Source organism: Notamacropus eugenii, chromosome 3 (genome assembly GCF_028372415.1).
Source record: "Notamacropus eugenii isolate mMacEug1 chromosome 3, mMacEug1.pri_v2, whole genome shotgun sequence".
Lineage (NCBI taxonomy): Eukaryota > Metazoa > Chordata > Mammalia > Diprotodontia > Macropodidae > Notamacropus > Notamacropus eugenii.
Genome location: NC_092874.1, coordinates 175508783 through 175521219, shown reverse-complemented (window position 1 = coordinate 175521219; position 12437 = coordinate 175508783). Strand labels below are relative to the sequence as shown.

The following is a 12437-nucleotide window of genomic DNA, read 5'->3' as shown; positions in this document are numbered from 1 at the left end:
GCTACCTGCAACTTTGCTGTTTTTCTCTGACTTATGTGTGTAGACTGCAGGTTGGGAAGACATTTTTTTTTTTATCATTCTGTCTTGACTCAGCTTCCCCAAGAAAGCACTGGAACTCTGAGTAATAACTGATTTTCATTTTAAAGTTCAGTTGCTATGAAGTTTTTATCTGTCATTGCTTTCTTAATCATCCTTTCTGGAGAAATTTATGTCTTTAGTTCCTTAGAAATGAAATATACTTGAAACCTGTTCAGACTTTGCTTATCCTCGAATGACATTTTAACTGCTAGACCTACCGAACCTCTGTTTTGTTCTCTTCCCTTCCATAGCCCTTTCTCCTATCAAGCTAGCGTTCCTATCTTGTTATTCTCCACCCTCTCCCCTGGACCATTAAAATTTGGCAAAATATGCCCAAGTTTATAATGGAGTACTTCTGAAAGATACATATCTACTATTAAATAAACTGATACAAGACCCATAAGTAAATCCCTTAAGGGAGAACGATAGGTTTTTTTTTCCCCTTTTTCTCAGTGCTACTAGGGTTTTCAGAATTTCTCACAACCAGAAAGCAGTTGAACTACTTGCAATATTAATGCAGCTTGCCTCCTGTTAATAGGCTGAAGAGTTTAACTTTTATAAGAAATTCTACATAAGTTAGTGTAAAACCTTCAAGACAGAAAGCATTTTTGCTGTCTGTTTATAGTCACACTATTATCCGTATTACCCTTGGTTTGGGCTTGAAGTTCATTTTCTGTTTGTTTTTTGAGCTGAAATTATACATTTGTAAAATACAATATCTGCATTTATATAATAATATATAGTAATCAAACTATTTGGGTTTTTTGAGCTAGCATTACGTGTTTGTAAAATATAATATTAACATCCTTATAATAACAATATAATAACCGAATTCTTGGGTTTTTTGAGCTCGCATTATATATTTGCAAAATATAATATTTACATCCATATAATAATATGTAATAATCAAACTTTTGGTCTAGAAAAGTCAGGGACCATAAATGCACTAATAACTTCTGAGAATTATTTTAAAGTAATCAAGGGAAGTTCATAATAATTATGAAAAATAATCCTTTTAATTTGTTTGTAACTTTCTTTTTAAGAGTGTATATATGAAACGACTTCTTGAGATTTCACTAGTAACACTTGGTCCCTCGTAAGGGGACAATTTTAAAAGACTCCAAGGTATACTGTAGAACTAAGGGTTGGTGCTCTTGGGATGGGGAGAACAGTCCACACAACTTGACTAGCAACGTATCACTAAAGTTTCTCAGAGATGATATTTTTTGAGGCTTAATTTCTAGATTAGGATTGTCTAGGGAGCAAACTCATTTCTAAAAATTATGTGACTGGTATTTAAGAATTAAGGAATAAAGTGTTCACATACAGAACAATTTAATGACTTTGAAAGAAAGAGCAGCATGAATGTTAAGTCAAAATAGCTATTTTTTTTGACAATTTCATATTTTTGATCTAACTTTTCCCTTGATGTAATGTTGAGCAGGACTGATCTAGCTTCACTTTCTGTTGCTTGATTTTCCTGGAACACAGTTCACTTGATTAACCAATAGGGTCCATGCCTTTTTTGGGGGGTGGGGGGGAGGATCTTAGGGGAGAGACAAATATTGAATATAGTAGATTTTTTCAAGTGTATAACTTAATCCCTCCCCTCCCCCACAACTTCTTTTAAAGGTGAAGAAAGTGATGAAAACTTTAAAAAAATAAAATTTCTTCACTACAGATAGAAAATGGCCGTTTTCTGGTACTAACAAACTAAGGAGTTAGAAATGAAAAATAAAATAGTTAAATAGTTTTAGGAACTTAAAAAAATAGTTGAAAAAAGAATTCTTTTGTTGTTGTTCAGTTACTTTTTCAGTTGTTTTCGACGCTTCATGATCCCATTTGGGGTTTTCTTGGCAAAGATACTAGGGTGCTTTGCTGTTTCCTTCTCCAGCTCCTTTTACTGATGAGGAAACTGAGGCCAACAGAGTTAAGTGAATTGACCCCCAGGGCACACAGCTAGGAAGTGTCTAAGACCAGATTTGAACTCAGGAAGAGGAGTCTTCCTGAGGGAAATAAATGTAATGACATAACCAGGGAATTCAGGGAAGGGAATAGATATTTGTTAAGTTCGGAACTGTGCTACTTGTATTACAAAAATCTCATTTGATACAGACAAATAGATAGCATGGGCATTGCCTCTGATACTGTACTTTCTGCTCTGTGTAGCATGGCTCAATTGATTTACTAAATGTATTGGCACACCTGGGCATAAGTCAGGGTATTTGGGCAGGGTGGTAGGGCTGGGGAGGAAGGGGAAAAGGGAAGAAATGTGGAAAGAGGGGGAGGAAGAGGAAAGAGATTTAGGTTATTTGGCTGAAGAAGACTTCATATTTTTATTGAGTAACAAATTTCCTTGTTTTTGGTTAGTGTCATTGACTTGAAATGAATTGAAGGGTAAGAAGGTTGGTTGTCATTAGGAGTCTAGTTTGAAAGCACAGGCCACATGTGATTGCAAGAGTGAACTCAAAATATTATGCAGTCTTATTGACAAGTAGCTGAAGGATGCCTGACTCAGAGTTTCCTGAGTTATAGGAGATATGCTACTTTCATCCAGATATAGCAATACCCTCCCCTATTCTCCTTGCCGCTTCTTTTTGTTTGTCTGGTTTTTGTTTTTTTTTTAACTCTCCTTTTGGTTACGTGGGCTTTTTTACGTTCCCGTTACATGTCTCAAGCTGGATAGAATTGTGACCTTAGGTTTCCCCCATTGTCATCGTGCCCATTTGCTTAGAAGCCCTTGTTTATATTGATTTTAACTGGAAACTTTGCTGTGGAAGCCGCTCTATAGGCCAGGACCTAAGAAGTGGGACTTCTAGCCTGGGGGAATATGAAACTTCATGCTGTGGCCTGTAGGCCCCTGAAAAGTAATTTCCTAGTGCATTCTTGGGGTGTCCGGAGCACAATGGTTATCCCGCAAGCGCCAAGGACAGGTTGTAAGGTTACCCCTCCCCCCCAACTACCACCCACTTACCTCAGACCAAATATGAGGTTAAAGTCAAAATAGTCAGACCCATGTCCTCTAATGTGTATAAACTGGCTCTGCTTAGGTTTGTCTATGCCGATTTTGGGTATCTTCATCACTTTCATGTGGGCCACTTGCTAGTTTTGATTTCAATGACGATTTCTTCTTCTTTTTTTTTAATGTCTTAACGTATTTTACCCTCTTCCCTCTCGTTCCTCTACCCACTCTCCACCCCCAGTCTGCAGCCAGAAGAGCAGGTACGTCCTGTGCAAACTGTCAGACCACCACTACTACCCTGTGGAGGAGAAATGCCAATGGAGATCCCGTGTGTAATGCCTGTGGGCTCTACTATAAGCTGCACAATGTAAGTGGAAATGTAGCCTCAAAGAGCCTAGTGAGCAGCAGTAACTCTATATTTTAAGCTTTCCCATTTCCTTTCTGACTTCCCTTTTAATGGAACTGTTGAGTAAGGGTATTGGCCCCAGATCACTTCTGTTCAGTTAAAATTAATGTTCAGAGAAGGGTGGTCACTGGGAAATGATTTTTGAGGAGGCCACAGTAACTCATGAATACCATCTACGAGGGGGCAGAAGGGCCATGAGCTGTAGCAGTGGGGGTTCCCGTGTGAGTGACATAGATGTTTCAAATATTAAAAGATATAATGAATGTATCAGGACCCACTTTGGAGCAATACTTTTTTAGTATTAAAAAAAGGACATTGTGTCAGTAACAATATAGTTTAGCCATATAAGTGATAAGTTGGGAGGAGTTTAGACACACAGAGCAACATTATCCACTTAACCTGCTTTGGAAAACCCAACACACAATATCGCAATGTGATATACTTAGTGTGCCTGGTCTGGTTTTTCAAGAAAAAAATATTTCTCCTTGGAAAACAAAAAAGAAGCCAGCAATTATATTTTTGATGTTTCCTTGTTTTTCCTTGTTTTTCTTTTTTTGGGGGAAGCTGAAGGGGAAAAAGAAAAATAAAATTATAATGTACAGGTTTCGATTACTAAAACCAAGAGGACAAATTCTGTGACTGAGGAGTAAAGGGGTCAGAGGTAGTGGTGGGGAGGTGTTGCTAAAAGATGTGGCTAACCCTGGGCTTGGATTTTTAAATGGACTCCTTCTATGAGAGGTGAAATGAAATGTTTCAGAAATTTCATCTGATGTCTTTGTCCTGACTAGCTTGTGCATGCATAGCAACCCTGAGGAAAGCAGCCATAAGAAAATACCTGTGCCCAGCAACACAAAGGCTCACGTGCTTTCTCTTATATCTTATTGACAGAATAATAATCACTAATAATAATATTCCTAACACTCGTAATTACAACCTTTATTTTTCTGTCTGGGGTTGGCCGTTTTAAATTTCAGTCTTTTGCCATGGACTCCCTCTCTATTTGCCATTGTCCCCCTCTCCCCTTCTTTTTTTTTATACCTCTGTCACTTTTTCTCAGGCCCATGATACTCACATTAGTACCATATATATATATATATATATGGACCAGTAAAAAGAGGCTTTGGTCTAAAGAGCTGCCATTTATCCCTCTTTCATTTCTCCCCCCTCAAGATTCTTGACCATTTTGACCTTGGCTAAGTCTGGTGGGAAGGGAAAAAAGCCTAAGTTTTTTTTTTAATTGCCCACGGGCTCTTCTGGCAACATCTCCACCTCAACAAGAATACCTGGGATTTGGAGAGGAAGCTCCTTCTTGTTAGCTTTTTCAGCAGAATTTCTTGGGTCCTGCTGGCATTGCCCAGGGATGATTAAAGCACCTCAGCCTCTATGGGCCTTCCCTCTGCTGACCGGGTACACTAGAAATACTTTCCCTTTGGGAAGGAATCTCATGAATTTTCAGGCTCCCTTTGTAAAATCTACCATTTTGGTCCTCTTCATATGATTCCCATTTGCTGTTGCACTCCAATGTGGATGGCTGCTTGTTTTGAAGTCATCTAGAGGAAGCTCCATTTCGTACTTCAGGGGAATTCTGTTGCCTGCTGGGTGGAGGGGGAGCTAAAGGTGGGAGTTTCACCTTCTGTAGATTTATTACTTTCTTTATCTTTGACACCACTGATAAGAGCTCCCTCCTTCAGGGGTTGGCAGAGCTGGGGTATGCATTTATGTTGGGGATTTACTTGGAATAAAGATAGAAAAGGGGAAAAGGATGACAGGCAAAGGCAAGACTAGTGGTGGCTTTAAGTGTCCTCGGATAGAGCTTTGGAGATGGTCTCTGTTCTCCCAGTTCTCCAGGTTCTATGAGAAGTTATTTCAGAATTTGCCACTGGACTAATCCCTGCCTAATGTAAGCAAAAAGATGACGACTAAGACATACAGAATATTCTGTGAGGAATGCTAAACCCATCGCTTTGGTATTTTGCCCAGGGCAGCGTTTCCTAAACTGATTGGCTATGAGACACTTTTGGGCTTGAAATAAATTGATGGAACCTTTAAATGCTGTTCAGTGGAATCTGGGGTTATAGAATGCTCCCAGGAGTAAAAAGAACCTGGGAAATTTTTAAGCAAAAGAGAGGAAATTAATTCCTTTCATTTTGAAAATTCTAAGCATAGTGTTTTGTTTACATATATGATTTTATACGTAATATTGCAGGTGGGAAAGAATCAATAAAATCAAAATTTTTCTCTTGAAACTTCTGTTCACATTATATAAAACACTGGTTTCTATGGAATTCAGTTGGGGAAAATGTTGCCTTGGGGACAGGGCTTTAGGCCTGGGAGCCCCATTTGATGGGTTGATGATGTCATCTTGGGGCCTCTTGGCAACCTTGGGTTCAATAAGAGTGAGTTTTCAGACATTCCCCCCTCCCAAGAGTTATTCAGAGGACAAAAATATTTGTCTCTGGGTATGTGTGTGCACATTTTCATTCTGCCATATATGAGTTAAGAGAACAATCTGACAAAAACAATTGTCAAATATGAATTGACACTCCTCCCCAAATCAGGTGGCCGGAGTATTGGTAAGAGGGGCACATCTGTCTCAGACACACACGGGAAGTAGGTTTTGCTCTTGTTCCCCGTTTGACTCAATGATGTCACTTGTCAGTTGCTATATGATCTGGCTTCCTACTGATTTGGACTCAGAGCTCTAGAAGGCTCTTGTCTGTAGTTAGTGGGATCAAGACAAGTAGGAGACATAGGGGGAAATCATATGCTTCCTTTTTTAAAAAAAAAGTTATTTAATTTTTTCAAAGGTAGCTCAGAAAAGTGGGAAAGTTAGAAGGTTAGACTTGGGTTCCAGCTCTGGCTCTCTCACTAGGTAATATAACCTTGGTCAAGTCACTAAATTCTTCAGACTTAATGGAAAGCTTGGATTAGGTCTTTTCTCCCAAGTCTGGTATTTCATATATGTAGATCTGTTTCTTTCCTATAGGGATCTAGGGGTTAAGAATTATTTTAACTACACAATTTTCAGCTGATTAAAGTAACTTTCTTGTAGAGTGAATGTAAGAATCATATGGTCATAGATTTAGAACTAAAAGGGATCTGAGACTCTCTAGCCTAATCCCCTCATTTTATAGATGAAGAAATAGAACCAAATAGGTTGTGACTTGCCCAGGGTCACAAAGGTAACATGTAGTAGTAGTAGTAGTTTGTAGTAGTAGTAGTAGTGGCAGTAGTAGTAGTAGTAGTGGTGGTGGTAGTAGTAGTAGTAGTAGTAGTAGTAGTAGTAGTAGTAGTAGTAGTAGTAGTAGTAGTAGTAGTAGTAGATGTTAAAATAGTGCTTTTAGGTTTGAAAAAAGTCTGGCCACTTTTGACAGTTCTCAAGGAACTCCTCTCCTCATTCTACTGCATTCCTAACAAAGGAATCCTCTTACAGGTGAAAGGTTAGCCACTGTGGAGTTTATGACCAAGAATAACCTTCTCACTTTGTGTAGTGACAGTAAGAATCCATACTGAGATAACTGTTGGTATATGCGTTTTGTTTACTTAGCAATTAGAAAAAAGAATCAGTTCTCTTTTTCATGGTCTTGATATTTCTCTGGTCCATCTAGATATCTGCAGAGATGCCGTGAGTTTCTTACTAGTTATCTAGGTGTTCAGCTATCTGCATATCTACATCACTGGATCCAGATGACATTGTAGTGTGTTATCTGGGTTTGTGTTATCTAGGGATCTTGATATTGTACTTAGATTCTGGCTATGTACTGTTACCTGTATATCAAGATATCAGCATATGGAGCCATGCCTTTTTAGATCTTACTCTATGGGTATAGCTGTACATCTAGATTCTAACCTGGCTAGAGATGGTAGAAGTGATAAGAGGGAGCTGTCATCTCTGTAGGCCTCAGGGTAGACCATGATATGAAAACTGATGAAAGAAAGTGCTGATATTTAATTTGGGGAGTGGCCTTTTTATTTATGCTGCTACAACTCTCCTAGTCATCCCAATGCAATGAGGAAATAAGCCTTATGTCCTTGACCATGGAGATCATGCCATCTCCTGGGCTTTAGCGGGTACATCCAGATTCCTGTCCATCTCTCACATCTTAGCTCAGGACTCCTTTTTGGAATTTTTGTCCTTGCTGCTACTAGCTGACATAATACTGTCTCTAGGAACCTGTTTGTATTTGGTTGTTATTTTCCCCAGTGTCCAGTTTTTAGTTTTATAAGCAGTTGGGTATATCCTTAAGCTCTGGAAGATATCATCTCTTCTCACACAGGAAGCAGGGCTGGAAAGGGTTGTTTCTGCCCCAAGGTACATTAGGCAGATTGAGCAGGTTCTTGGGATACCAGAGTTTCCCACCACTTCAAGTTCAGACCCTAGCATTAGCTTACTCCTCTTTGCTATCCAATACAAAATGAATAGAGCCACAGATTTTAAGTGACTTGTCCAAGGTCAGGCCCTACAAGGTAACTGATATATGCTTGACCGTCATTTGTGTTCATCTTACCAGATTTCGGAATAATAGTCACACAATAATATTTCCCTCCTGGCACTATACCCCTCCCCACCCCAGGTAAATCTCTTTTAAAGAAGAAGTGAGATGAATTCAGAAGAGATGAAAGTCTCTGAGGCTAAAATGTAGCTTGATTCTCAGGGCAGGATAGTGTGGGAGCAGTAACTGAGATTTACCTTGTTTTGCTCTGGACTTTCAGCACCTGCCCATGCTTGACCTTTCCTTCCTAGGTTGAGATTATTTCAGTATCTGGCAAAGTTTCATTTGAAGCATTTATTATTTGCTGATAGACTGATTGATTGTTGACTGATTAGTGGGATAGGCTGATCCTTACTCTAAAACAAGTGATTACAACAGGGCCAAGTTAACAGATCATGAGGGTTTTAGATTTGGTAGAGAGTATGAGGGAGGCAGTTCCTTTCTGAAAGGGCTGTAGAACTGAAAACAACCTGTAATGAGGAAGATAAGCATTCCAAAGGAACATTTTACTGTAAGACTCATCCTGAAAAGGTCAGGAACCAAAAATTACTTGAGTGGTTTGGTAGCACAGTTTCTAAGGCAGATACTCTTTCTTGATCAGTACTTGCCCAGGCCAGCTCAGAGTGAGTGAGATTGGATTTATCTTTTGAAATTATAAATTATGTTTCTGTTTTCATCAGCATACAAGCAAAATGGCATTAGGTGAAATGTCTGAAAGAAGAATGAAAGAAAAACGACTTCTGTAGAAATGAATCCATCCTGACTAGGTCTCTAAAGTGAGGTCTTTTGGAATGACAGAGTTCCCCGAAGAAATTTCTTTAAACTAATACTGACAAAACTGATTGATAAATTCTAGTTCATGTAGAGTAACTTGTAATTCTTGGTCTCTGAAAATGAGAAGCAAATCCTATACCCCAAAAGTTTCCATTGGAAAGAGTCTTGGCTCCCAGGGGGAGGGTGAGAGGTGGGAAGGAAGGAGGGAAAGACCAAAACACAGAGCGAGCTACAGCATGATGCACACTCTGATGGCAGTAGCATGATGATATATGAGAGCCTTTGGCCATTTTGAAGCCAGCATGAAAGCAAAAAAAAATATATAATTAATCTTTGTTTAGATTAACAGACCCCTGACTATGAAGAAGGAAGGCATCCAGACGAGAAACCGAAAAATGTCTAGCAAATCCAAAAAATGCAAAAAGGTTCACGACAGCCTGGAGGACTTCCCCAAGAGCAGTTCCTTTAATCCGGCCGCCCTCTCCAGACATATGTCTTCTCTCAGTCATATTTCACCTTTTAGCCATTCCAGTCACATTCTGACTACTCCAACACCGATGCATCCACCATCCAGCCTCTCTTTCGGACCTCACCATCCTTCCAGCATGGTCACTGCCATGGGTTAGACTTCCCTGTTCGATGTTTAAAGGTCTCAAAGTGAGATTTCCCCCCCCTCCCCTTTATACTTGCATTTTTGCAGGAGCAGTATCATGAAGCCTAAAAATGATGGAAATATGTTATTTGAAGGCAGAAAGAAAAGTGATGTTTGCCACTTTTTAAAAGGAGCTCACTGTGGTGTCTATGTTCTCAACCACTGAATCTGGATCCCATTTGTGAATAAGCCATTCAGACTCATATTCCCTATTTAACAGGGTCTCTAGTGCTGTGAAAAAAATGCTGAACTTTGCATATAACTTATATTGTAAGAAATACTGTACATTTGAGGAAGACTTTATTGCATCTGGGTAGCTCTAAGAAGGGCATGAAGGACACCGAGAAATTAAAGAATATGGGGAGAAAAAAATACGGAAGTAAGAAGAAACTAGGTCTAATACCCACATGGACAAGCTGCCACTTGTGTTTTCTTCCCCTGGCCACAGCTGTTTGGTACATTTGAAAAAAAAAGAAGGAAAAAAGTCGTAGGTAGATCATTCATTCGATGCTGTGGGCCTCCGCATGGGAAGAAACAATCAATTCCAGGCAATCAGTGTTAACATTCCGATGTTGCCACTGAGGGTTTTCAGATAGCCATTCTCCAGACCTATATGCGTTGTGAACAAGTCCCTGTAATTGTTGTTTGTATGTATAATTCAAAGTACCAAAATAAGAAAAGATGTAGATTTATTTCATCATATTATACAGACTGAATTGTATAAATTTATTTACTGCTAGTGTTAAGAACTGCTTTTTTTGTTTTAATATTTTTTTCTCTATATATTTTTTGGTTGAATAAACTAGATTACATTCAGTTGACCTAAGGTGGTTGTGCTATAGAGGGTTTATTTTCCATTTTGTTTTTTTGTTGGTATTTATTAAATAGCTTCCACGGGTACATCGGCATCTGTCTTTTTACTCACTCCTCTTGCGGCCTGTGCTAATGTGGGTAGCAGTGTATGAGCTACCAACATGCATGTTAGCAACCGAAGCCTTCACTGGCCCAAGTCCTTCTGAGAGCAGCAGCCTGGCTGATTTATTAGGTCCCTTTGTGTTCTGTGCTAGTTGTCACTGCCTTAATACAGTCTGTTAGGGGGAAAAAAGCTGCAACGTTTGAAAAAAACTGCAAGATAACATGTCATCAAAGTGATGACCAAGCTCTCATAGAATGTGGTAGTTGTAGCTTATTTAAATATATGAAGCTTTTTGAAAAAAGTCATGTAAGTCGTATCCACAAGGAGGTAATTTTAACCCTCCACATTCATGATCTATTCCTAAGGGGAATTGTTTGGGTATACTTGGGGGTCTGACTTTGTCCCAGAAGAGTTTATTTTGTGGTTGAGGCAACTCTCGTGGCGATTGTACCCACCAAACTTGAGTTCCCTTGACTTGCCTTTTTTTTTTTTTTTTTTTAAAATCCCTGTGGGACCTGGGTAGGCAAAGTTCCCACAGGAGAAAATGGGACCTTTCCCTTCCTGTAACCCACAGGATGGGACTCTGCTGCAGATGGATTCCTTGTGGTAATGTTCAAGATGTAAATGAACTGGGCTGGCTCTTGGGTTTCATTTCTGTTTTGCTTTTCTACTGTTGAATGGAATAACACCGCAGTGAAGGATTTATTGGAATGTTTGCAAGACATGAAATAAGCATTTTGTAACGCTGTATATTTCCCTTTTACTCTGTTGACAGAATGTGTAACTATGGTGCACATTGAAAAATCTATGTTAATCACCTCTCTGCTTTCTTAAATATTTTAAACCTAAAACTCAATGTTGAAATAAAGGAGTAGAGATCTGCTGAGATGCAAAAGGAGATCTTACTGGCTCCTAATTAACCATCTACAATGTTGTTTTCAATTACTTTTAAAGCACCAAAGGAATAATCTCACCTTTTGCCATATTAAACTTGGTAAATTTTGTCACAGTCATGATGTCTCAGGACTTGCCACCTCTTTCTTCATGAGTAGATTTGAGTAAATGCCCTTTCACCTTGAGAACAGGGAGTTCAAATTCTTTACATTCTTTGAAAAAAAAAATAACCCAACACAGCAACACCCCAACAACTTTGAGTCTTAAATAGTGTAGCTGTATTGACACATTTGACCATATTCCTTCCTCAGAGAAATGTCATTTCGTCATTCTGTATATTGTGTTAACATACTAAGGTGTTTCTAGATGATGCAAAGGGGTTTTTTTTTTTAATATATAAAGTTCATGGTGACGATGAGTCAGCTTATTCATTAGAGTATTATCTTACATTTTCAGTTTTTCTGTTTTCGCTAAAGCACCTCAGAGAGCAATACTACAGAGGGTTTAATCTAGAAAAAAGCCAGACTAAGTGCTGTCGACCAATGTATTGCTACAATGTTTCTGAGTAAACTGTATCCCTAATTAATTTTCTGTCTGTCTTGTCTCATTTTTGAAATATCGGTTAAATTAGTTCACATTCAGGGGAAATAACCTGAGAAGCAAAAAGTGTAACTGGGGATGGATTGTTTCTTATTTATTTTTTGCTTTAAAAGCCCAAACCATAGGAAAAACACATGGGTGAATTACTGTAGAGTAATTGAGATTTCTGAACTCTTCTAATAATGAATTCATATACTCAGGATTTTTACTTTAGCGTGTATTTCTCGGATGACCCTTCTAACACATTTTTCTAGCTGAATAAGAAATGGAGAAATCAATGGACCTTGAGTCTTATTGGCATTTTGCATTTTTAAAAATGGTTTTAAGAATTTTGATAAAGATAAGATTCCACCTTCAGAAAAGTAGCTAGCAGTTGGATAAACTTGATGAGAGGAAGTAGGAACTCCCAGAACCTACATCCCCAAATCAATCAGCCTCTTGGAAAAGATCCCAAAGTTTTGGATTGGTTTCAGTTTAACTTGCTTCTCATCATCAGCTGGTCTTTCATGAGCCTGAAACTGAGAACAAGGACTGCTCTTTAATATGTTGAGGCTTGACAGACCAGGAGGTTTGCGGTGAAACACCTGAATTCTGACATGCCATGAACAAAACTGTGTTTTCCCTACACTATTGAAATTTCTTTGAAAAGGATAACTTTCAAG

General features: G+C 38.7%; 1 protein-coding gene across 4 annotated transcripts in view; it reads left to right on the top strand.

The window, feature by feature from the left end:
- GATA3 (GATA binding protein 3) overlaps positions 1–11761 on the top strand; it is a 34074-nt gene extending 22313 nt beyond the window's left edge. For all 4 annotated transcript variants that reach the window (XM_072653399.1, XM_072653401.1, XM_072653398.1 and 1 more), the window contains exons 5-6: positions 3282–3407; positions 9055–11761. In XM_072653399.1, the coding sequence (XP_072509500.1) occupies positions 3282–3407; positions 9055–9339 (411 nt within the window). In that variant the 3' untranslated portion in view covers positions 9340–11761. The remainder of the gene's footprint in view (positions 1–3281; positions 3408–9054) is intronic.
- The last annotated feature ends 676 nt before the right edge of the window (positions 11762–12437 follow it).